The sequence below is a fragment of the Dendrobates tinctorius genome, unplaced genomic scaffold (genome assembly GCF_039654945.1).
Source record: "Dendrobates tinctorius isolate UK_male_01 unplaced genomic scaffold, ASM3965494v1 ptg000011l, whole genome shotgun sequence".
In the NCBI taxonomy this organism is placed as follows: domain Eukaryota; kingdom Metazoa; phylum Chordata; class Amphibia; order Anura; family Dendrobatidae; genus Dendrobates; species Dendrobates tinctorius.
The window spans coordinates 15,704,455-15,731,831 of record NW_027361679.1 but is presented as its reverse complement, the minus strand read 5'-3'; the positions used below and the strand labels follow the sequence as shown (position 1 = coordinate 15,731,831).

At 43.8% G+C, this 27,377-nt stretch overlaps 1 protein-coding gene across 1 annotated transcript in view; it reads left to right on the top strand.

Annotated features, from left to right (window-relative positions):
• The window catches only part of LOC141099809 (melanopsin-B-like), a 203,799-nt gene extending 199,579 nt beyond the window's left edge, over positions 1 to 4,220 (top strand). Inside the window, exon 10 of the mRNA XM_073587878.1 lies at positions 2,954 to 4,220. Coding sequence (XP_073443979.1) covers positions 2,954 to 3,361 — 408 coding nt within the window. The 3' untranslated portion in view covers positions 3,362 to 4,220. The remainder of the gene's footprint in view (positions 1 to 2,953) is intronic.
• The last annotated feature ends 23,157 nt before the right edge of the window (positions 4,221 to 27,377 follow it).

Genomic DNA, 27,377 nt, shown 5'->3' with positions numbered 1-27,377 from the left:
ATTTGGTTTTCCTCAGAGTGCCCAGACTGTCGTAGTCCTCCTGTCACTTGAGCTCCCCCTGGGGACTGGAACTTTCTGGAACCCTCCCTCAGTATTTATATCTTTCCTGGTTCCATGTAACGCCGCCCAACATGACCAACGGTTTCCTAAGCCCTAAGCTGATGTCAAATCCCTTGCTCACACTCCTCCCTGCCCTCTAATGGTCAACCCAGGTACTGCACGTCCACTACACTTTCCTAGCTGTTTCCCCACTGTAATAACTGACACCTACCTACACTGTGCAAACCTTTCCTTCTTCACTCTGACTAGTCCGTTCGTCCGTCAGGTCACCTTCCCTACACGTTCATAGGCTAACATTGTGGGAGTGCAAAATGAAAAATAATGTGAATGCTGGTTTCCTGTAGCCAACCAGGACATCTGTTCCAAGGGATATTGGGGTGCGTGTAACTTTGAGGCAAGGCAGGCCTTGCATTCAATGCATAGGCAAACAATATGGGAGACCCACTTTCTTATAATGGGAACATTTTTTTCAGGAGGCCCTCCTGTACGTCTTATAAAAGGGGTATTGGGGAGCATCCTAATTTCCTAATTTTTGGCAGCCCAGCCACTCACTGCATAGTCAATAACAGTATAGGAGACTCACTGTTTAATAATGCCCATTTAAGAATAGTAATGCCGCCTGATGGACCTATAAAAAAGGCTTTAAGACTTTAAGAGTCCCTCCTTCATAAATTAAACAAGATGTGTCTGATGATGTATCACACACCACATGGTTAGCTAAGGTTGTTAAATGTTACAATGACATTTCCCAGTGAATGCATTTGTATTGGTTGAAAGCAATGCTAAAGTTGAAAAACGCATCACAAACCCTACGTGTGAACATAGCCCAAGTGGTGGAGGAACATTTTTGTTTTGGGTTAATTATTTTGCCATATACAGTATAGAAGTCATTACCCTGGTGTTCCACTTGTGTATCCCACTTTTGTAACACACTTGGCACCTTATTGATGAAAAGTTGACTTGATACAATGCAAGCACTTTCAGTTCCGTAAGTACTGGGGCCCGCTTCTTCCTGACTGCCAAATATTAGGGCCTTAATCACTGTCTCTTTGAGCTGATGGTACGTACCGGTCTGGCCTGCATATCATGATAGTAAAAAGGCGTTGCACATTGCCATCAGTATGATGTCTGCCAGCTTCTTGTACCACATCTTGGCTTTTCTCATGAAGTATAAAGAGGATCGAGTTATGGTATTATAGGAGGTGCTTGTAAAGAATTTCATAAAATAATTCGAAACTTCAGCACCCCTATATTTTTGAATTTTTTGGGGCTTTTCTTATGGCAATGTACAGCTGGAATACAGGACTTAATCAGAGAGATCAACTTCCCCCATGTTCTTGTTGTACCCCAGTACACAGTGTGGTTTGTGGACCTGAGTAGAGGTACTTCGTAGACTAGTGGAGTTTCTGCCATCACCATGTATGGTGGTCAAGGAAAGGACATTCCTATTGTCCTTATACCACCAGCATGTTCTTGCTATATTGGGCTCTGTTCTCACCCATCCTGAGCAGCTGCCCAATTAGCATCTTAGTTACGACTGCCAGATTTTTGCGGACAGTACTGCCCAATCTATCAATAAAAAAAAGGATAAACCTGATCGCTAAACGGCATAGTAAGAAAAAAAGAACTGAAAAAAATTAACATTTTGATGATATTCTAATTTTGTGAGAAGCACCTGTAACTGAGTTGCTGAGGCAGGGAAGAAGACAATGAAAACACCTTGTCAATCAAGCTGCTTGGGTAGAGATGGAGATAATAGCTTGCATACATAAAATCTCTCAATGCTTAGCTGGACTCAAAAACCACTACATTTTCAGAAAGAATTACACAGTCATTCTGGGATGGATTTGCAAATTAAGTACATCATCCTACTCAGGTAGATGACTTCATAATGTATAGGGATTAGAGTTGAGCGGTTTTGACAAAATTTGAATTTGCCAAATCACATGGATTTACTTGGAAAATTTGATTCAAAGAGAAGTTATTCTCCCTTATTATATATTTGGGTCTCTCCAGAACCAAAAACATAATAAACGTAAGATATTGAAAAAAACACATATACTTATTCTCATCTTAAAGGGGGTGTCCACTAATAGGAGATCCCCTTCTTGATCTAAATGTTTGGCTCTGCTAAAATGAAAAGCTTATACCCACCTCCCACGAAGGTGCAGTTTTAGTTGTGTCAGCACTCGCGGTCCTGGGACACTCATGCGGCTGTTGTGACGGGTAAGCCTGGTGCTCATTCAGCTCTGATATCACTCTCCATGCCTTTCTACAAATTGAACCTAAAAAGGAAGTCAGAGGTCAGCTGCAGCCCGAACTTCCTCCTCAAGTTCAAAACATTCGAAGGCAGGGCTAGTGATGCCAGTGCTGAATGAGAGCCAGGTACCACGTGTCATACAACCACACAAGAGCCCCGGGACTGTGAGTGCTGACACAGCTAAAACGGTGCCTTCGTGGAAGGAGGGTATAAGCTTTTTATTTTATTGGGGCCAATTATTTATATCATAAAGGGGTTTTCCTTTAATGCTCATCTCTTCAGCCTCTCTGCTCCTCACTCTGACCAAATTATTCATTGGCGCATGTTCTTATCACAGCCGCCAAGCGCTAACTCACTGGAAAATTTCCTGTGCAAGCATGTATAAGGTCATGACATGTGCTGTGACATCTTATCAGAGCCATTTAGTGCTCGATATAGAAGATAAGATGGAGGGAGGACTGGATTTACATTTTAGGAGGTTTTTTACTTTTTTTTCTGACAGCATTTTATGCAACATATTTAAATACTGTATAGGTGATGTCAATCCATTGTCATTGTCATTGTATCATTAATTAAAGAAAATGCCGATGTGTCTGTTGTAAAAATAATTGTTCTTATATTTCTGCCGTTTAGATTATGTCAACCATACAAACAGTACACCATCCAATTAAGAGATCAGAGAAAAGGAGCACAAAAGAGATTCTTCTATCAAACTCACTCAACACAGTTATCTATCCAATTGGTTTAGAATCCATTATCAAAGACAATATTAAAAGTAATCCAAAATTGAAGGACAGTAACATGAGTGGAAGTCTAGACTGGATCATTCATTCCACAATTCCACGCATTGTCATCATCCCTACCTCAGAAAGTAGCATCTCTGAAGGACAGGAAGAGGTTGACAAACACCTTGATGAAGGAAATGTAAAAGAGTTGGATGATGATTTCTTCAACTTTAATATTGATACAAGTTTATTGGATTTTGAAGGACTGTCTTCAACTGCGGACCTTTTTGAAGTGGTTGAAAAGTTTTTGTCATGAAAGAAGTAGAAATACAGATTTCACAGGTGGTATAAGTAGTTCATATGTAATAGTAGAAACACACAGTGTTAAAATGTTATTGGTAGAATGGCACAAAATGTAACGTTCAGGTCAGGAATGGATTGAGGTATAAGATAAGAGTCTATCTCATCCATATAATGATACTGGAGAAATGAGAAAATCCCTTAATATTTTTGATAGTGTTGATATGACTGTAATACAATGTATCTGTATTTGACAGTTGGGCATTACATCTTTAGAGATATATAAGAAAGCAATGTACAACTTTTCACACCATCTAAGCCTGCATAAGGGTGGTCATCAAAATGTTAGTTATTTTCAGGAGCTAAAATGCTCCTATCAATGCATCATGTTCCAAACGACATACGAGAAAAAAGACTGGATTTCATGACTTTATATTGGCATTTCAAACAGTGATCTTATGCATTGTTAATTAGCTAGTCTGCAAGTACTACGGTAAATGATTATTATCCATTAGTGTCTATCAAGCAACCAATAGGTTGGATAAATATTTCACTAAGCAACAAATTTACAACAAATCTATTTCTTTCATTTGCATAAACTAATACTTCCAAGTATATATTTATGACAAAAAAAAATCAAATTTTGCATGAAAAAATTAAATCACAAAGTAAACAAAGTTTATACAGGTTTTAAACTGGAATAATACAAGTACACAAAAATAGCTTTTTTAAATCTGACCAGTGTCACTTTATGTGGTAATAACTCTGGACCGCTTCTACAAATCCCAGTGATTTTGAGAGTGTTTTTTTTGTAAGACATTATGATTCATGATAATGGTAAATTTAGGTTGATATGTTTTGTGCTTATTTATAAAAAATACTTTAAAAAAATTGATAAAAATTTTAAAAATTTGCAATTTTCAACTTTGAATGATTTTCCCTTTAATCCAGATTGTCATACCACACAAAAACATTAATAACATTTCCCTCATGTGTGATTTACGTCAGCACCATTTGTAAAATGTTATTTTATTCTGTTAGAATTTTAGGAGGTTTAAAAACGTTGCAGTCATTTTTCATTTTTTCAAGGAAATCTACAACATTTATTTTTTAGGAACCTATCCAGGTTTGAAGGGACTTTGGGGGGTCCTATATTTTGGAAAACCCCCAAAAAAGATACCTTTTTAAAAACTGCACCCCTCGACATATTGAAAACCGCTATCAGGTAGTTTTATTAACCCTTCAGGTGATTTTCAGGAATTAATGCAAATTGGCATAACATAAATAAAGAAATGTATTTTTACCACCTAATTGTGGCTAACTTTTGAACAGGTCACTATAGCCGGCAGACGCTAAGGCCGCTATTTAGCCATGAATTGCCATGGCAAATATCAGGACCACACAGTCATCATCTCTGGGTGCCGAATGGATTAAATAGGAAGCCCCTACACTCTGATAACCATTTATATGATGTTGTCACTTTTGACAACAGCATCTAAGGGGTGAAACAGATATGGACGGTGCCAACGCTGATGGTGGCTAATGCAGTAAGTTGTCAGATATAGTGTACAGCCAACAGCTGCTGGATTGTCACCTGTATGGGGATGCTAGTCTCTCATATCTCAGGTCAGTAAAAAGACGTAACGGTTTAAAGGTTTTTTTTAAATAACTTATTTCTATATACCTTGTTAGGGAATTGTGAGTTAATAGATGGAGTTCTTATGTTCTTTAAAAATGACCTTTCGCCATATATACTGCTCAAAGAAATAAAGGGAACACAAACAGCCTGTTGCAAATGGAATAGTGTTCCCTTTATTTTATGTTAAACTGGACATGAATTACTAGTGGCCGCAGAGCAGAATAAACATTTTGTTTTTTATTTTGCCTCTCTTTTGCGAAGATATTAGCAGTCAAAGTATTAATGTTCGTTGAATCCAAGTGGATATTATCAGAGAGCTTTCATTGGTGGTGTTTAATTATTTCCTCTGTATGTTGTTGACCAATCATAAGCAGGCACAAACACACAGGAGAAAGAAGAACATGTCCCACATTAAGTTAGATCAGGTTTTTGAGTGTGTGAGATGTGACGATACATCTCTGATCTCCTGGATTAAACTCCTTCATAAGTCAGTACAGGGGGAGGGGCATCACAAGTGAGTTTAGCTGTGACATATTATAAACCCTTTTACCAGTTTTCCTCCTTTCATAGCATGGTCACATTTTGCTTGTTCAGACTGGTGTCAGTATCACACTTATGTCTATTGTGCTCAACTTGTAATCACTCTGCTGTGAGTGTCATTGTGTCTCACACAGGAGTAAAGTGCTTGTTCTGGACAGTTCCAGTGTCAGCTTTAATGACACCCTGGTCTGACTGCAGAGCAATTATAAGTTGCTCGAGCACAACAGACATAAGTGTAATTACATCTCACACACTGAGAAAGCTGCACTAAGCTCTGGTGGGGGCTTGCTGCCTGCTTATTACTGGTGGGCATCATACAGGGAGAAGAAAAACACACCTCCAATTAAAACTATCTGATAAAAACCACTTGTACTTAAAAAAGTTAACTCATTAGGTGTCAAATACTTCCAATGCTAATATCGCTTAATGGAGAAGCAAAATAAATTTAAAAAGTTTATTTCCACTCTGCAGCTACTCTTATATTTTGTTTGAAAGGTGAAAGGTCTTCTTTAACTCTAAGGAAAAGTAGAGAACAAATGGTGAACCTGTTCTGTCCTCATTCTACAAAATTTCCATTCTAAAGGCCAATGTGCAATGCTTAAAGCTTTATTACCATCACTGCCTATCATGACTGAGAAAGGAATAACTGCTTTTAGGTGCCAGACACCAGATTAAGGTTTACAAAAACAGTTACGTGCAGCTGCGTTATGACGCTTAAAGGGAATCTGTCACCCCTTTTTTGAGATATCATATAATGAATGATAGAATTCAATTGTGTGTCACATAAGGATTCTCTTAGTACTTTTGCTTCCCCCTGACCCCGAACCTTTCATGCATAAATACCTTTTTTATATCGGTTCAGATGTATGTAAACTGCCGTGGTCCGGTCCGATGGGCGGGGCTTATTCACCTGCCCCCCCATCTTGCTCTATGCATTTCTTCTTGCGTTGAATGCTATCATTATATGGGGAGCTGGAAGTTTCGCCCCCAGCAGTTCGCCCCCAGCATTTCGCCCCCAGCAGTTTGCCCCCAGCAGTTCGCCCCCAGGTACACTTCGCCCCCGAACATTTCGCCCCCAGCATTTCGCCCCCAGGTTGTTTCGCCCCCGGCTGTTTCGCCCCCGGCTGTTTCGCCCCCGGATGTTTCGCCCCCGCACGTTTCGCCCCCGCACATTTCGCCCCCGCACATTTCGCCCCCAGCAGTTCGCCCCCAGCAGTTCGCCCCCGGATGTTTCGCCCCCGGATGTTTCGCCCCCGGATGTTTCGCCCCCGGATGTTTCACCCCCGGATGTTTCACCCCCGGATGTTTCGCCCCCAGCAGTTCGCCCCCGGATGTTTCGCCCCAGCAGTTCGCCCCCGGATGTTTCGCCCCCAGCAGTTCGCCCCCGGATGTTTCGCCCCCAGCAGTTCGCCCCCGGATGTTTCTCCCCCAGCAGTTTGCCCCCAGCAGTTTGCCCCCAGCAGTTCGCCCCCGGATGTTTCGCCCCCAGCAGTTCGCCCCCGCATGTTTCGCCCTCAGCAGTTCGCCCCCGGATGTTTCGCCCCCAGCAGTTCGCCCCCGCACATTTCGCCCCCACACATTTCTCCCCCAGCAGTTCGCCCCCGGATGTTTCGCCCCCGGATGTTTCGCCCCCGGATGTTTCGCCCCCGGATGTTTCGTCCCCAGCAGTTCACCCCCGGATGTTTCGCCCCCAGCAGTTCGCCCCCGGATGTTTCGCCCCCAGCAGTTCGCCCCCGGATGTTTCGCCCCCAGCAGTTGACCCCCAGCAGTTCGCCCCCGGATGTTTCGCCCCCAGCAGTTCGCCCCCAGCAGTTCGCCCCCGGATGTTTCGCCCCCAGCAGTTCGCCCCCGCATGTTTCGCCCTCAGCAGTTCGCCCCCTGCATGTTTCGCCCCCAGCAGTTCGCCCACAGCAGTTCGCCCCCGCATGTTTCGCCCCCAGCAGGTCACCCCCGGATGTTTTGCCCCCGGATGTTTCACCCCCAGCAGTTCACCCCCGGATATTTCGCTCCCAACAGTTCGCCCCCGGATGTTTCGCCCCCAGCAGTTCGCCCCCGCATGTTTCGCCCCCAGAAGTTCGCCCACAGCAGTTCGCCCCCGGATGTTTCGCCCCCGGGTGTTTCGCCCCCAGCAGTTCGCCCCCAGCAGTTCGCCACCGGATGTTTTGCCCACAGCAGTTTGCCCCCGGATGTTTCGCCCCCGGATGTTTTGCCCCCAGCAGTTCGTCCCCGGATGTTTCGCCCCCAGCAGTTTGCCCCCGGATGTTTTGCCCCTGGATGTTTCGCCCCCAGCAGTTCACCCCCGGATGTTCACCCCCGGATGTTTCGCCCCCAGCAGTTCGCCCCCGGATGTTTCACCCCCAGCAGTTCGCCCCCGGATGTTTCACCCCCGGATGTTTCGCCCCCTGTCAGTTCGCCCCCAGCAGTTCATCCCTGGATGTTTTGCCTCTAGCAATTTGCTCCTGGATCTTTCGCATCCGGGAAAAACCTGCCTGAACTGAACATTGGCAGGTTTTCTTATCACTAATAATACACCATATGAGTCTAAGATATACAATTCTGATCAAATTAGTTTTTTTTATTCTCAAACTTTGTTTTCTAGATGAGTAATTTTACAAACAGACAGGAAAATAGGTTACTAAGGAGGTCGTGCCCCCTTGGGAGCAGAACGGATCCTGGCTCCCTATGATACATTCAGGGCTGCTTGTTCACAGCCCTCTGCAAAGCTCCCCTTCACCCTCCGCTCATGTGCTCTGTCCTGGACAAGAGGAGGGCTCCCCCCTGCCTGTGTAAAGCCGTTACAGGACGGAACACATAGGGGGGCTTTGCAGAGGGCTCTAAACCAGCAGCCCTTTATACATCATAGGGAATATATTGTTAGCTGCATGCTCCTGTGCAGCCACGCCCTCTAGAATCCATCCACAAGTACTGCTACTAAGGAGAAACAACCTCCTTAGCAACCACTGAAATCCTGCAGCACATGGAGCTTTAACTTGGATGAGACTTTTCACACAGAAGTGAAGCTGCTGGAAGGTCTCCTTTGGAAATGAATATCATGGGCACAGGTACTATAACATAACATGTTTTTCGCAGAGTTATGCTTTAACTGTATATATCAAAACAGTTTTAACAAGAAACATAAAAAGGTATAGAGGGGAAGGATTAGAGAAAAAGAGAAAATACAAATTGCAGGTTATAATGCTTGAATTATTTTACAGCTAAAAACACTACTCTCAAAACATACAATATGTGACCATGAACTAAAAATCAAAGCTGTAGGCAATGCCTCTCAGATAATCCATCAAGCTTCTATTATCGAAATCTTGCACAATACGTTTAACCCTTGCTGAAATTGCAGCATACTTTTTGTTTCTTGCAGCGATGGGATTTCCTGCTATTATCTGAATAATTTCAAAACTATGGAGCTCTTGCTGATGTTTCAGACAGTTAATGAACCGGTATATATTTTGGAAAAGAGTACCACATGTTTCTCGAAAAGCTACGGTGCCATCCTTCGACATCATTATTTGTTCGCTGTTGATCATTCAATGTTCATTCATACACATTCCAGAATTGAACTGGAAACAAAGGTGCTTGATGTCCTCTGCGATTCATTCGACCGATATAGCTGTCTTCAAAATAGTTGGCAATAGGTATTGCTTCTTGTGGAAAGTCAGGATCTTCCACCAATTCTTCAAATGATTGCACAACATTCTGTGGTGGTAGAAAGGCCAGGGCAGGTATCATGCGTATCCAACGGGCAAATTCATGGTCACCTTGGTATTGCATCTTGAGTCCTTCATTTTGAACTTTACACCAAACCGACTGTGAAAGGTGGAAAAACCAACCAGTCTTCACAAGGTTGGGGAATTCACTTTCAAATGCCTGTATTGCAGCTAGTTCAAAATCCAACATCAGGTTGTCTGGCTGCAGTCCAGGCTGCAAGTTCTTCAGCTCTTGCAGCAACCTCTGGTATGTAGAACGGCTCTTGTCTGTCAGCAAGGTGTACACTACAGGAACAACAAGGCCACTGTGGACTACATAGATTGTGTAAAGTTGCTTAAACAAGGCTGGTGTAGTGAAAAACATGCCATCAGCAAACCACTCTTTACTTTGTGCCAGTAGATGGAGATTGTCTCTTGTTTCAAATATCAACATACGGCTGTGTCCATTTCCTAATTTAAAATGAAAGTATTAGTAGAGGAAATAACAGAAAAAGTGTAACATGCAGCAGACAGAGTTTTGGGATAAATTCACAAAAAAAATATCCTAATCAGAAGACTCTGTTCATATCTCACATTAAATACTCACATTTTGCTCCAGATTTTCTGATTTCATAATAAAAAAACTGAAGCAAAATCTAGTGTGAAGGGGCCAACCAATAGTTTTTTACAACATATATTGTCCCAGTGGAAAATTATATATTTTTGTTTAAAATTAAAATTACTTCCAAACTTGAAATAGGTCACATTTTTAGGGTACCTTTAGACCCTTCAACTAGACGGCCGTTCAGCACGGCCGATCGCCACTATGCTGAATGGGCCGTCTAGTTGACAGCCGCATCCAGACGCGGCGTGCAGCTGGACGTCTGAATGAACGACTGGGCGGTCCGCCCGCCTGAATGGGGCATTCCATTCAGGCGGATGGGCACGCTAGCCGTCGGGTGGGCAGCGCGGACGTTCGTAACGTCCGCGCTGCCTATGCTGTCTCATTGAGAGGATTGTGCAGGACGCAAAAAACGCCAGTAAAATCACCAGTGTGCTTTTGGCCTAAGGCATAACTGAATGGTCCATTAGGCTGGGGTCATATGCAGCATTAATGTGTAAATCCCATCCACATGCTGATGAAAAAATTTTGTTTACAAAAAAAAAACATGCAGTGCAGCATGTCAATGTATGCTGCCATTATACAAACAAAATTCCAGCCATTCAGACAAGGGGCTGAAATCCTGCACTAAAACCTGCACCTAAATCCATAGAGTTAAGTGAAGATTTTGATACAGAATTAGGGTACCACAATAGTGGCCACAATTGCAGGCACAAATAGATTCCTGTGGGATCTCCAATTGCTACCGCAATTACAGCCGCTTCGGAGATGCCGCTCCACAATCCCCTTCCGTCAGTGGGCACGAGGCCTCAGGCTTTATCCAGACAAGCTGGATTTACAGGCGTATTCCGTGCTGTGTTTCCTGCCTGAAACCCGCCCTTTCATGTCTATGGTGCGGGTTATGTGCAGATTCCGGCCGGGGCCGGAAAACGCCCCACCGGAAAATAGCTTCAAAGCTATTTTCCGGTGGATCCCGGAAGGAATGGGAATGGGCAAGAGGGAAACCTCCCGAAAAATGCCTGCAAACCATGCCAAATACGCTCGGTTTAGGCCATAGCAGGGCATGGCCACGCCCATAGCAGAGCTTGGCCACGTCCCCTATTTGCAGAAGCGTTTTGCCAAAGCGCTTGCAAAGTGCTTAAAAAGTGCTTGGAAGCAGCAGGCAAAACGCATCTGCAAATCATGGCGTATCTCACCTGAGCTCCGGAGTTCAGCCCGACCTGTCCACGGATCTGCAGGACTGAACTACGAGAGCCGAGGAATCAGCCGGCGATGGCAGTTCAGTCCGTGCATGCCGCAGACAGGCGAGGCTGAACTCCGGGGCAGCATCCAGGACAAGTATGGCCAGTACAATGCTGCATATTTGGAATTAGTGTTGGCCGGTCCGATCACTGAAGATCGTAATTTATTACGATTTTCAGGCTGATCGTTATTTTAAATTACGATCCGATTTGTAGCCAGATCATGATGATGATCTGAATTAGAAATCGGAATCCTCTGTAATCTGAAAACACTGTCCGGGCATACACTCCCGAACGCTGTGCGCATATATATATATATACACACACACACACACACACAAACTATACAGGTGTACAGCGTGTGTGCATATTTAGCTTTAGTAAATGGCTCCAGGCTGCGCTGTTAAAAAATAAACAAACCCAGTTACTCACCTCTTTCTCCAGTGTCCAGTACTGGCTCCGGCTCCTAGCCCAGCAGTGCAGGGAATCCCGAAATCCAGGCGGCGCATCGCCGCCTCTGTGCCTGCCGTACTATAACTACAGTGGAGAGTGATCCCAGGACCGCTCACTAGACGGTCCTGGGAAAGCACCACATCACGTCACAGAACATGTGCAGAGGTGGTGATGCACAACCCAGAATGCATAGCATTGGGATTTCGGAATTCCCTGCACCGCCGGAGACAGCGCTGGACACCGGAGAGAGAGTTGAATAACTGGGTTTGTTTATTTTTTAACAGCGCAGCTTGGGGCCATTATATATATGCAAGAAAGCTGGAAGAAGAGTGGCTCAACTGAGATTGTTGCTGAGGACTTAGTGTGCTGCTAGAGCAGGGGTTGGCTTCCGCCCGTACTTAACATGCATCCATGAAGAAAGACCTCCGCGCTCCTGAAGTCCTATACAAATCCTTTATTGCATTTCAAAGTTCCAAAAGTGCCAGACCACCATCACCCACCCACATATATATACACACACACACTGTTCGGGCGTACAGTGTGCATATATATATATATATCTACATCTAGCTCTGGAGATTGGATCTGAATTAATTCCAATCTTTCGGTATGATCAGCCCGATCTGATCCTATCTTTCCAGTGATCGGCCAACACTAGTTGGAATCAGTAGGCCTCACTACATTATATTACCCTCAAAGTTTCCCTTGAAGGCAAAAATCACATAGTATTTTATATCAGCACCTTATAGTGTAGCATTTTTCACATTTGTGCAAAATAAACTTTGCAATAATTATGCATAATGGAATTGTTTTAATACAATGTTAAATGGTTAAGTAGCTTACCAGAGTCATGCAGAAGGAACTGCTGCTGGACACCATCAATACTGATCTCCTGGAACTCGAGGGGGATAACAAGTTGATCAAGGGTTTGAGGTAACCTTGGGATATTGCCAAGTTGCCTTGCTAATCGTATTGTCCTCTTCAGTGATGCTTTCCTTGGGAGAAGTGCTGCAACATTAGAATGGGCTCCTGAAACGACGTCTGTGAGAATCTGTTGTGGTGTCTCCTGTGTTGTCCTTGCCCTGGTCACAGCCTCATTAACAAGTCGGATTGCTTCAGGTCTTGCAGCTTGTGCTGCGTGATTGTGAAGATTGACTACTTTCACAACTTCGCCAGATTCTTCATTGGTCCAAACACGTCCCTTGCAAGTCGACCGTTTTTCACATACCCAGATGGAATGAACATCGTCAGCGGTTCGTTTGGAAAATAAGTAAATGTGATTCTCATGGACCAACTTGCTCCTTCCACGTTTGGACAGAACTGAATTCATAGTTGTAGAAAGTGAATTGCTGTGGAAGCTGACTGATTTTTTGTGGCAGTACACTTCTCTCTTTGTGGAGATTTCAGACACTGCTATATTCTGATGTACAGATGGAATAAAAGCTAGTCTAATGTAACTTGCAGGACATGTGACCATGCTACTTGTTACATCTGCAACAAAACTTGCAACAAAGCAGGTCAGTGCTGGGTCAGGTAAAAGTTCAAAATTGTTTAGATTTTAGGCCTCTTGCACACTGTAATTTTAGAGTGGTTTCACACTTGTGTTTGTGGCCGCCAGAGGTCGATCCGCTCTGGATCTGACATCCAGCTGACCCCGGGGCAATGCTGGCTGAATGCTGGCATTCCGCTTGCATTGCCCATAGAAGTGAACGGCTGGGTTCCGCATTCTGCAGCCGCCCGTTCGCTTTCGTAATGCCGCATTCCGCTATCAGTGTCAGAACAAAAAGAAGAGCATTTTCTTTTTTTCGTACCGCTGCAGGTTAGCGGAATGCGGCATTACAGAAGCGAACGGGCGGCCTGTAGTGCATATGTAGCGGAAGTTTGAAAGCACCCTTATGCTGCCACTGTTTTAGAACTCCAAAGCACGTGCTTTACTGGCATTTTTCAGAGCGCTTTTGTGAGCGCTCTCGGTAATGACCCATAAGATACAGGCTATTGATGAACGCTAAGTGCTCAAAAATAGCTCCTGTAATAAAATAAAAAGAGCTGGCCGAAACAACACCTCGCTTTTCTAGCCATTGACTTATCTACTATATAATTGTCTAAGGGTCACTTTCGTCTTTCTGTCTGTAACGTTTTATTCGTATATTCATTGGTCGCGGCGTCTGTCTGTCATGTAAATCCAAGTCGCTGATTGGTCGTGGGCGTTTTGCCACGACCAATCAGCGACGGTCACAGTCTGCCATAAAAATGGCCGCTGCTTCACTGCCCTGTACTCACCGCTGACCGCTCACACAGGGTTAATGCCAGCGTTAACGGATCGTGGTGTACCGCACTCCGTTAACGCTGCTATTAACCCTGTGTGACCAACTTTTCGCTATTGATGGTGCCTATGCAGCATCAATAGTGAAAAGATGTAATGTTAAAAATAATAATGATAAAAAAAAAAAGTTATTCTCACCCCCTCCAACGTCGCGCTGTCCTCCGCGCCTCTCTCCAATGCACACCGTCCAGGACCTGCGATGATGTCACGGTCATGTGACCGCGACATCATCGCAGGTCCTACGCTCAGACTGGAAGCCACCGCCAGCACTGCAGAGAGGCGCAAGGACTTCAGGGCCCGTGGCTGAGGTGAGTATATCTTTATTATTTTTTTTTAAACACGAATATAGTGCCCACATTCCTAGACTACGTGGACAGTGCAATATACTACGTGACCAGTGCAATATACTACGTTGGCTGGCCAATATACTATGTGCGCTGTGTAATTTACTATGTGCGCTGTGCAATTTACTACGTGGACTGTGCAATTTACTACGTGCGCTGTCCAAAATACGTCGGCTGTCCTATATACTACGTGGCCTGTACAATGTACTACGTGGACTGTCCAATATACTACATAACCTGTGCAACATACCACGTGGCTGTGCCTTCTAGAATACCCGATACATTAGAATCGGGCCACCATGTAGTATATTCAAAATTGGCAATCTTCTTAGCGATTTTCCAGTGCTTAGCACTTGGGAAAGTGGCTACTGTGAAAGCGGTCTTAGGGCTAAAACACAAGGCCAAAATTCCCTGCCTAATTTGGGGCCGAAACATCTGGGGGCAAAAAGCAGGGGGCGAAACATCCGGGGGCGAACTGCTGTGGGCGAACTGCTGGGGACAAAACATCCGGGGGCAAACTGCTGGGGGCAAAACATCTGGGGGTGAACTGCTGGGGATGAAACATCCAGGGGCGTACTGCTGGGGGCGAAACATCCGGGGGCGAACTGCTGGGGGCGAAACATCCGGGGGTGAAACATCCGGGGGCGAACTGCTGGGGGTGAAACATCCGGGGGCGAACTGCTGGGGGCGAACTGCTGGGGGTGAAACATCCGAGGGCAAACTGCTGGGGGCGAACCGCTGGGGGCGAAACATCCGGGGGCGAACTGCTGGGGGCGAACTGCTGGGGGCGAAACATCCGGGGGCGAACTGCTGGGGGCGAAACATCCGGGGGCGAACTGCTGGGGGCGAAACATCCGGGGGCGAACTGCTGGGGGTGAATCATCCGGGGGCGAAACATCCGGGGGCGAACTGCTGGGGGCGAAACATCCGGGTACGAACTGCTGGGGGCGAACTGCTGGGGGCGAAACATCCGGGGGAGAACTGCTGGAGGCGAACTGCTGGGGGCGAAACATCCGGGGGCGAACTGCTGGGGGCGAAACATCCGGGGGTGAACTGCTGGGGGCGAACTGCTGGGGGCGAAACATCCGGGGGCAAACTGCGAACTGCTGGGGGCGAAACATCCGGGGGCGAAACATCCGGGGGCGAACTGCTGGGGGCGAAACATCCAGGGGCGAACTGCTGGGGGCGAAACATCCGGGGGCGAACTGCTGGGGGCGAAACATCCAGGGGCGAACTGCTGGGGGCGAATCATCCGGGTACGAACTGCTGGGGGCGAAACATCCGGGGGCGAAACATCCGGGGGCGAACTGCTGGGGGCGAAACATCCGGGGGCGAACTGCTGGGGGCGAAACATCCGGGGGCGAAACATCCGGGGGCGAACTGCTGGGGGCGAAATGTGCGGGGGCGAAATGTGCGGGGGCGAAACAACCTGGGGGCAAAATGCTGGGGGCGAAATATTCGGGGGCGAAGTGTATCTGGGGGCGAACTGCTGGGGGCGAAATGCTGGGGGCGAACTGCTGGGGGCGAAACTTTATATGATATCTCAAAAAAGGGGTGACAGATTCCATTTAAGTAACTGAAATGAATGGGAGTTATGGACAAAATGAAGCACCTCTACTCTGTTTCTGCAACTCGGGAATTTAGCCAAAAATGTAGCTCTCATTGCTGTGATGTTTTGATAGCTCATATTCATTTTTATGGGAGTTAGGCAAACAGTGGTCCAAGACTTTGATCACTTTATTATCCAGGGATTGTTCTAGGAAATAGGGATTATGAAAAGCGTATTCGTTTGTGTACTGTTTAAGAAAACACATAATTTAATCCTAATTCATCTTTAAATATTTTATCTGAGCCATGGCATATTTTTTGTAGTATAAAACTAAAATATTCAAATGATATGAACAGTTCAAAGCGATTGTCTCATAAAGACAACTCCTCTCATATTAAAGTTGACAATCTGCTGTGGGTCTGTCATATACACACTTTCCAACATGTAACATGGTTTTAACTCTATGGGACTAATCTATTTTTACTAGATATGGGCACATTTATCCTGGTGGAATTGAATTCTCAAATTTTTCAAAAATCTGTACTGTAGTCTCTGACTGCCATTTTGCTGAACTGCTGAACCATAGAGAACCAGAAATAGGTTAAAAAAACTAATACTCACCTTATCGCTCACCTCTCTGGCCAACTCTGCTGCTCACTCTCCCAGATAGGCCCTTGATGCATCTTGTTACCAATGCTGTGTGCTACATCTTTAGACCAGGACCTCCAGTTATGACCAGGTCCAGGATGACTTTTTGCATGAGCCAGGTCATCATGAGCTTAATCGTGGCCAGATATTCCAGCCTACAGTGTGCTTCATAATGTCCTGATACACATCATCACATCACAAAATTGTTGCAACTTTACGACATGCAATCTAGGCCAGGACTTCCGGCTGTAACTAAGCCCTGCCCTGAAGATGCACTGAGGACCTTACAGGAAACATTGAGCAGAGGTGAGGTGATTAATAATTTTTATTTTTTTTTTAAATCACATGCTCGTTATGTTTTAGGAACTCTCCACAGAAACGTTGCTTCCTATCAGTCAAAGGAATAATATACTCTAACACAGGGTGTTGCTGGCCATTTTTGGCCCTGGGGGAAGTCTAAAGCACTGACCCATGGTTTACTTATTGTTAATGGATGAACAATTTCAGCAAAATTATGCAGCCACTAAAAATAGGCAAGCAATTTGCACCCAATTTGCAGCTGCACACAAGTTTATAAGGAAAATGTCGTTAAAAAATAGCTAGCAAAGTGATAAAGAGGAAGGACGTTGAATATTATTTAGTTTATTGATCTTTAATTCACATTCTGTCATCTTTAAATTATACCCTTGGGTTAGAGAAACATGGCAACCAGGACACAACAACCTGTAATATAAATTCCTGGCAAATTCAAAGTGTTTATTCTTCTGCATAAGCATAAGAACATGTTGTTCCTAACAAAAAAGTAACAGCAGAAGCAGACACAAACAGAAGAGGACCCAAAATTGTGCATGAGCAATTCATAACACTTTTGTATTACAACAGCTCATTATAAATGCAGAATTCCACGTGCCTTAGAGGTGGAAGTGGGCCTCTTACCTCTTGGCCCCAGTTCATGTGCACAGATTGCACCCAGATCCGCCCCTGAGTCACAGTAACTTTTTCATTACAGTCAAGCTTCAGCATATCCTTACATATATTTTCCTGATTCTTTATAGTTAGGCTAAGTGCACACGTACCGGAACTCTTGCAGAAATTACCGTGAGAATTCCGGAATTCCATTCCGCGGGAAAATCGCATTTTAAATTCCCGCGATTTTCCAGCGGAAAAACTAGCATTTTTCAAGGGTAATTAGCTTGCAAAATGCTAGCGTTCTCCAAGCGATCTGCCTATGCGGCATCAATAGTAAAAGATAAAATGTAAAAAATAATAAAAAAAATAAAAAATAGTGTAATTCTTACCTTCCGACGTCCCTCGCATCCGTTCCCAGTAATCCTTTGCGAAAATGCCCGCGTTGACGTCCGATCTCGCGGGATCGCGATGTCTCGCGGTAATTCGCGATGACGTCGCGCGAATGACCGCGAGACTTCGCGATCCCGCGAGAACGGACGCCATCGCGGGCATTTTCGCAAAGGATTACTGGGAACGGAAGCGTGGAGAGAGGAGGGAAGCCTGCGCGGGACGCCGGAAGGTAAGAATAACAATATTTTTTATTTTAAATTCTATTTTTTACAGGGATATGGTACCCAAAGCCCGCAGGACAGTCTCCTCTCCTCCGGACAGTGGGTACCATCCGCAATTGTTCTGCTTACTTTCCGCATGTGTGCACAGCCACATGCGGGAAGTAAGCGGGACAATGCATTCCTATGGGTGCGGGATCGCCGCGATTCCGCAAATTAATGAGCATGCTGCGGTTTTTACCGCGAAGCGATTCCGCCGCGGTAAAAACCGCAGCATTAGCACAGCATTGCGGAATCCCATAGGAATGCATGGAATGCTTATTTTTCGCGTTTTCGCGGCAAAATCGTGCGGTTAAAACCGCCGCGGAAACGCGAAAAAAACGCCACGTGTGAACTCAGCCTTAAAGGGAATTTGTCTACAGGATCCCCCCTTCCCTCATACTATTTATATGTGCATGTAGCTCTTTCAAAGGCAAGTCCACCAATACCATGACATCGCTTTGATGGGAAAGTAAAATACTGCACTTTTCACAGCAAAAATGTATGGGAAGAAGCATAAAAATGTGGCAAAAATGCAGTGTGTGAACATACCCAAACTGAGAAATCAGGGTTTGAATTGATATTCAAATGAGGCGAAAGAGGTATTATAAGTCTGAAGCCTCTGTGACTCCTCCTCCATTCCCTAACCAGTGCTGCTTACTTCTGCATAGCTTACTTTGCTGTGTGACTTCAGGCAAAGGAATTGTCAGTCAAGCACCACATAAAGCTCCCCCCCACAGGCAGACCCAGAGCACCAGAATCTCATTAACTGAAAACTACAAATACAGATTAAACAACAACCACAAGATGGATTTCATCAACCAAAGTATCATTTTAATCAGTATAACGGCACCAACCTGACAGTATCTGTAGGTTGCTGAGCACAATCCTTCTGACAGGTTCCCTTTAAATATCTGACGGCTTTCTATATCTCTCTCTGTCTCTATTTACCTATCTACCCCATATCTATCTGATGATCTGTCTATCTCTATTTGAATGAATGATTGCCTTATTAGTTTGTAAACTAGCTTTAAATCACATAGAAAATTAAAGTATTGTAAGGTAGCGCTGTTATTCAAGTAGGGGATACTCGCTTAGCCGCCACAAAACCAGATCTGGCACGGGTTTTCCATAAAACAATTATAGTCCATGCAGTTTATTCAGCATCATAAACCCACAGCCGTAACATAAAGTTCATCACATCAGCATAGCGTCCATCACAGAGTTCAGCTCTGTAACCCCTGTGGTCACACAGGTAAGGCATACACAGGCTCTTCAGCCTCAGTTATCTCACCCATGTCAGGGTTTCCTCATGACTGCTTCACCTCATCATGCTGCAGACATCCATTCCCTCCAGGGCATCATCAGGCACATGCAGCCATTCAACACAGCGTTCCTTGCTGTCAGGAAGACAGCCCCCATCTCTCCCAAATGAGGCCTTCCAAAATGGACCAACCAGGTCCCAGCATTCACCTCATGTGACCTACCTTGGCCACCTTATATGGTCCGTATCCACGCCCACCGGGTCACATGGCTATGACCTCATCACAGGTCCTTGAACCATTCTCACACACATTACAATATCGTTCTCAACCACACCCCTGGGTGGATTTGTAGGTAACCAGTTCCGCCCGACTCACCAGCTACCTGGAGACTTCTCCCGGACACGTTGAAACAGCACCTCAGCATTATCACTGCTGATCAACACACACATAAGTCTCAAATTCAAGGCCACCCACCTTGAGATACACAACGGTCATTCAGTATTCTGCCATTCATCCTCTCTCCTAGGACATCCACACTGCACCCCCTAGTGGACACAGTGGTCACTACACCACAGTATGTTAAAGTTTATGTTAAAAACTCATTGCATGCGGATTGCATACATATGTCATTCGGCTGTTATGCGGATGCTAGTTGAGAAAAATCACATTGTACTAACATGAAACTCGACTGACACGTCCTACTTTTCTGGATCAACATTGGACTGATTTTTTATATGTTAGTGTTACTCCAGCCTTAGGCCCCTTTCACACATCAGTTTTTTGCTATCAGTCACGATCCGGCGACTGATGCATCTTATAGATGTGCCTTTTCTGGGGTGGTTGGGGGCAGATTTTTTTTAGCTGGGGAGGGCAATAACCATGGTCCCTCTCTAGGCTATTAATATCTGCCCTCACTCACTGGCTTTCCCTCTCTGGCGGAGAAAATACCACGGGAGCCCACGCAATTTTTTTCAACGCATTTACCCGGTAATTTAACACCTACATGTCCCAAATATTACACACATACATTAATCTAATTAATTGTCATAGATATATAAAAAACTAAATGAAATGGTTTACTGTATGTAAATCATGTGTCATTTCATGTTGGGTTTTGTAATGAATTTACCGAAGCCGGCAATTGTTTTAGCAGCTATTATGCTATGTAAAACTCTATGAACTATAAATATATATTTATATATGTGTGTGTGTCTCAATGACATGTGTATATATATATATGTATTCTATGTGTATATATCTATTCTTGGTTTAAAAAACGGAACCGTCAAAAAACGGAAGAAACGGATGAAAAAACTGATGCGATGGATCCGTTTTTTCGCCTGATCCGCTAGTCGGATCCGACAAAAAAACGGATCCGTCACATCAGTTTTTCACAATCTGCGACAGATCCGTTGATCCGTCAAGCCAATGGATTGTGACTGACGGCAAAAAATTGATGTGTGAAAGGGGCCTTAGAGAGCAGTGTACTGCATATTGATGATTTGTACAAAAGGTTATACAGACTAACTGTACCGAACATCATCCTTTCAAAGGAGATTACTTCTGTTTACCTCTCAGGCTGCTGAGTGGCCTCTATGTTCCAAACTCTTTTCAATCAACCATTCTCCAGGGGACTCTATCTTGTTGAGCAAATTAACTACTTTGTTGAATAATGATTGTGATAGACCGTAGGAAAAGATGGGGTCACATGGCAAACTACAAAAGCAAGTACTTATCCAAAGTTCCTACATGATCCTGGACATTGCAATGCACGTGACTTTGTAGTGCATGAGTCAATATAATGCATATATTGTTGCATGTCTAATTTGCAGGATGAATGAATGTGTGTTTTTATAAAAGTACAAGCTAGAGCTACCAAAATCTACATAAAATAAATTATTTTTACCCATTTTGCTGGTTCTGTACATAGAAGCAAATATGTGTAATGGTTTTTAAGGTTGAAAGTAAACTTAAGGCTGGTTTCACATTTGCGTTTTTTTTCGCGGTATTTTAGCGCTAAATAGCGCATGCGTTTTTTTTTCCTATACTTTGCATGGGATGCGCTTATGTGCGCATACACATGCGTTTGTACGCGTTTTTCCGCGCATGCGTTTTTTTGCGGTATGCGCTCGGGCGCACAAAATGCAACCTGTTGCATTTTTTTGTGCGTCCGACTTGCCTCAAAAAAACGCATGCGCGCGCAATGCGTTTTTTTACAGCAAGACACCCATTATAAGTCTATGGTGAGCATATGTGCGCATTGGCATGCTTATGTATGCGTTTTTTTGCACATGCGGGGTTTTTTTACCATTAGTTAGGACAATGGAATTTAGGGGTTTGGGTTAGAGTTAGGGTTAGTTAAGGGGGTTTAGGGTTAGGGTTAGGGTTAGGGTCAGGGTCAGGGTTAGGGTTAGGATCAGGGTATGGTTTGGTTAAGGGTTAGGGTTAGGGTCAGGGTCAGGGTTAGGGTTAGGATCAGGGTATGGTTTGGTTAAGGGTTAGGGTCAGGGTCAGGGTTAGGGTTAGGATCAGGGTATGGTTTGGTTAAGGGTTAGGGTTAGGGTTAGGGTCAGGGTTAGGGTTAGGGTTAGGGTATGGTTTGGTTAAGGGTTAGGGTTAGGGTCAGGGTCAGGGTCAAGGTTAGGGTTAGGATCAGGGTATGGTTTGGTTAAGGGTTAGGGTTAGGGTTAGGGTTAGGGTTAGGGTCAGGGTTAGGGTTAGGGTCAGGGTTAGGGTTAGGGTTAGGGTATGGTTTGGTTAAGGGTTAGGGTTAGGGTCAGGGTCAGGGTCAAGGTTAGGGTTAGGATCAGGGTATGGTTTGGTTAAGGGTTAGGGTCAGGGTTAGGGTTAGGGTTAGGGTATGGTTTGGTTAAGGGTTAGGGTCAGGGTTAGGGTTAGGGTTAGGGTCAGGGTTAGGGTTAGGGTTAGGGTATGGTTTGGTTAAGGGTTAGGGTTAGGGTCAGGGTTAGGGTTAGGGTCAGGGTTAGGGTTAGGGTTAGGGTTAGGGTCAGGGTTAGTTAGGGTTTAGGGTTTGGGTTAGGGTTAAGTATGGTTTGGTTAAGGGTTAGGGTCAGGGTTAGGGTTAGGGTCAGGGTTAGGGTTAGGGTCAGGGTTAGGGTTAGGGTTAGGTTTAGGGTCAGGGTTAGTTAGGGTTTAGGGTTTGGGTTAGGGTTAAGTATGGTTTGGTTAAGGGTTAGGGTCAGGGTTAGGGTTAGGGTCAGGGTTAGGGTTAGGGTTAGGGTCAGGGTTAGTTAGGGTTTAGGGTTTGGGTTAGGGTTAAGTATGGTTTGGTTAAGGGTTAGGGTCAGGGTTAGGGTTAGGGTCAGGGTTAGGGTTAGGGTTAGGGTTAGGTTTAGGGTCAGGGTTAGTTAGGGTTTAGGGTTTGGGTTAGGGTTAAGTATGGTTTGGTTAAGGGTTAGGGTCAGGGTTAGGGTTAGGGTCAGGGTTAGGGTTAGGGTTAGGTTTAGGGTCAGGGTTAGTTAGGGTTTAGGGTTTGGGTTAGGGTTAAGTATGGTTTGGTTAAGGGTTAGGGTCAGGGTTAGGGTTAGGGTCAGGGTTAGGGTTAGGGTCAGGGTTAGGGTTAGGTTTAGGGTCAGGGTTAGTTAGGGTTTAGGGTCAGGGTTAGGGTTAAGTATGGTTTGGTTAAGGGTTAGGGTCAGGGTTAGGGTTAGGGTCAGGGTTAGGGTTAGGGTTAGGGTCAGGGTTGGGGTTAGGGTTAGGTTTAGGGTCAGGGTTAGTTAGGGTTTAGGGTTTTGGTTATGGTTAAGTATGGTTTGGTTAAGGGCTAGGGTCAGGGTTAGGGTTAGGGTCAGGGTTAGGGTTAGGGTCAGGGTTAGGGTTAGGGTTAGGGTCAGGGTTAGGGTTAGTAAAGTCATGGTTTGGGTTAGTGTGAGGGCCACCTAATGTTTGGAAAAAACGCAAACGCGGTAAAAACGCACTAAAAACGCATACAAACGCATAAAGACGCTGCGTTTTTTTCATGCATGCTCATAAAAATGCTTGAAAAAAACGCAGCAGTTGTATGCTTTTGTATGCGTTTTTTCAATGCGTTTTTTTGCGGGAAAAACGCGCTGCAAAAAAAAGCAAGTGTGAAACTAGCCTAAGTCAATCAAATTTATCCTTTAACCTATCATGTTGATCCAGAGGAAAACTGACTCTTTTATATAATCACTTTCATTAAAATTCTAAGCTTTTATGACACAAAATTCAAACTTGAAGTTTTATGCCCTTAACCTCTAAGCTCTTGCCTCTGCACCCAATTTTTATTTTTACTTTTACATATTCCCCCCTCTCTTCTTCCAAAACCAATAAATTATTAATTTTCCTGTTACAAGGCTATATGAGAATTTGTTTTTTGTGGGACTAGTTGTAGTTTTTAAATAAATCATTCATTTGACCACATAGCAATGAAAAAATGGGAAACAAATTCTGAATGCGATGAAATGGTGAAAAAAATTATTTTCAGAGATTGTATTTTGGGGGTTATTTATATTAATGTGTTCATTGTATGTTCCTAAAATCAGTACAATTATGGCAAAAATTTATACAGATTCATTTTTATTTAAGTGGATGTAAAAAGTTGAAGTTTGGAAAAAGAATATTTTGGTTTGTGTCTCCATTTTCTGAAAGCATTTTTAGTTTTTCTTTGGTGGAGTTGTATGAGGTCTTGTTTTCGGCATGGTGAGCTGACAATTTTTTTATGTCAATTTAGGAAATTTTTTTTGTTGGAAAGAATTTGCCTGCCCGAAAGGCGCATCTATAATGGAATTAGGATGACCCCTTTGATGAAATCTATTTTTTAACTCCTCAGCCTGTTTTAAGACAATACTATCGTCATTGTTAAGTTTAATTAATCATAAGAATTGGCTGTTAGAGAGAGATTTTTTTGCGTGAGTGCGGTACGCACTGTCATAATGTAAAAGGAAGTTAGAGGCCGTGGGGCTTTCTAAAAGTGTCTGTAATTAATGACCTTTCCTTAACTTGGATCCTGACATCTTGAAATTCCAGACTCGTACCACCAAAAATGGAGGTGAAACGCATGTATAATTGTGTGTTCGCCTCATTGTGGTGCAAAACAAAAGAACTAAACAATTCCTTTGAGCCCAACCATACAATGAACACATCATCCACATATCATAAAAATATGTGTTTGAGGAAGGGATTGTTCTTCTAAAGTGGCCAGTAATAAATTAGCAAAAGTACAAGCTAACAGGGTGCCCATTGCTGTCCCCATACGCTGTGGTTAGATTTCAGATAATGCTGACACACCTCTCTCAGCGGTTTTTCAAGCCCTCACCTAGACCTTCTCTGCTATTCTGGCTTTTTGGGGCAACACACAGATTGCACAACTGAATAATAATAATAATAATCTTTATTTATATAGCGCCAACATATTCTGCAGCTCTTTACAGTTTGACAGTTTCAAAACACAAGTCATAAGTAACAACGTTAACAATACAATAATTAAAGTAAAATAAGATGACCCTGCTCGTGAGAGCTTACAATCAACAATGAGGTGGGGGAGATAAAAAAGTACAGGTGTGTATTTACAAGGATGTATTTACAATGATGGTCCAGCCATCTTGAGAAGGTGGGGGATGGAGATAGTGAATGGGCTTCACACGCACACTTACACATAAAATGACTTTGATTAGTGAACGTGATAGGCTGCTCTGAACAGATGTGTTTTGAGGGAGCGCCTAAAACTGTGCAAATTGCGGATAGTCCTAATTTTTTGGGGTAGAGCATTCCATAGGATTGGCGCAGTGCGGGAGAAGTCTTGGAGTGGGGAGTGGGAGGTGCGGATTAATGCAGAGGTTAGTCAAAAGTCTATTGCAGAGTGCAGCGGTCGGCTAGGCCGATAGACAGAAATGAGGGAGGAGATGTAGGGTAGTGCCGCGCTGTGGAGAGCTTTGTGGGTGAGAACAAGTACTTTGAATTGAATCCTATAATGAATAGGCAGCCAATGTAACAATTGGCGAAGAGCGGACACGTCCGAGTACCGATTAGCCAGATGGATGACCCTGGCTGCTGCCTTAAGTATGGACTGGAGAGGGGAAAGTCGAGTAATGGGGAGGCCAATTAATAGAGCGTTGCAGTAGTCCAGGCGGGAGTGGATCAAGCTGAAGGACTTAGGACAGCATAAATAGGCAGCAATAACTCCTCACTGTGTGTTTTTAGTTGGGAAAAAGCTGAGGGATGTTTTGTTCTAGCATCACATCTGAACAAACTGGCATGTCTGGGCTCTAACCTACATTGTTTAAACAAGCTGGACTTTGCTTATTCTGGTGTGAGTGTTTTTTTTCTGCTGCAACTGAATAAAACTGAGCTTGGACTGAAAACCTGTGTGTGCCTCTTTACTGCCATTCCCAACAGAGCAAATCCCCACAAGGGTTCAACTAGATAGTCAAATAGCTCATGAATATTTACCATATATCTACTTTAAGTTGAAATCATTTTTCAAATGACTTTTCATTTTGTTAGGATGTTAAAAGGTTAAATTTTTTCATATTTTCAAGAAGATTAACAAAATCTATTTTGGGGGCAACCAATTCACTTTTAAAGCCCATTATGGAGCCAATCACAAGTAGCAAACTGAACTTTAAAACACATGAGACATTTACTTAACTTAGTGGAGTTCATAAGGCACTGGAGTAGGGAAGAGAGAATGTGCTTAGTGATACTCGGATACCACTCGAGTATCCGCATGCTTGGATGTGCTCAGCACTTGGCAAGTATTAGCCGGTGCTTGAATTTGAAACTAGAATCCATGCCCCTCATGTTTGGCGCCTGATAAACAGCCAATAAGCATGCGGTGATTGCCTGTGAGTCACTCTAATGCTGGTAGCCATCTTCGTAGTGTCATTACTGTGACAGGTGCAGCCGCAATCTGCTCAATGATGCCATCGCACAGCTCAGGAACAGTTCTTATTGGAGGGAGAGAGTGCTTGTCCAGGCTTGTGTGTGCACAGTTTAATGAATCAGAGCCCTCTAGTGTTGATACTGGTGCTTATGCTAAATCATCATACAGTCTTTCTAAGGGCTAATCTTGTGCTTTGCTATTTGTATCATATACATTCTGCATTTAGCCTAGGAAGGAACACTTGCAGGAGCAGGGAAAGTGGCTGAATACAGTCTCTAGGTGGGTTTTAGTCCTTTGTAGTCTGCTGCAAAATACATAACTGCAGCAGTGGACCACATTCTTTTTTTGGGGTGAGAAAATTTACATAGAGTATTACGTGCTTTGCGGTACATTTCAGTGTAATATACCACTCTAAAAAAGCATTGAAAATTATTTTTGTGTTCAATTACTCATCCGTAGAGAAACTCATGCTTTGCGGTAGATTTTTGGTGTGTTATAACTCCAAAATAAGCATTAAACATTTTTTTCTGGATTCAATTACTCACCCATAGAGTATTACATGCTTTGCAGTACATTTTGGTGTTATATAACACTCCAAAAAAAGCATTGACTATTTTATGGATTCAATTGCTTATCCATAAAGTATTACATGTTTTGTGGTTCATTTTGTTGTTATACGACAGTCCAAAAAAGCGTTGAAAATTTTTATGGATTCAAGTACTCATGCATAGAGTATTACATGTTTTGCGGTACAGTTCGATGTTTTATAACACTCCAAAAAAGCATCAAGGAAGGAGAAGAAGAATCTGACATTTGAAGAGAACTACTGTATTACCCTCCTTATAATATTTTTCTGGATTTGCAGTCTGTGAAAAGCCTTTATGAGTGTAAAAGTACAGCAACTACACTTTAAAAATATTTGAATGAAGCCAGCCAATTGTTGCCTTTCAGGGATCTATGAATGACCTCCTTATAATTTTTTCCTGGCGTTGCACTTTCTGCAAAGCCTTTGAGTGTTGAAGTATATCAACTTTACTTTAAAAAAAAAGTTTAAGTTCAAACTTTTCTTCTGGATTCAATTAGTCATCCATATAGCTGAACACGGCTATTGTTACATTTCAGTGGTATGTCAAACTACAAAAAACATAAATCTGGATTCAATTGCTTATCCATAGAATATTACATGCTTTGCAGTACATTTTGGTTTGGTGCTATATAACAATCCAAAAAAGCATTCAAAAATTTGTCAGTATTCAATTACGTGCTCTGGGGTACATTATGGTGGTATA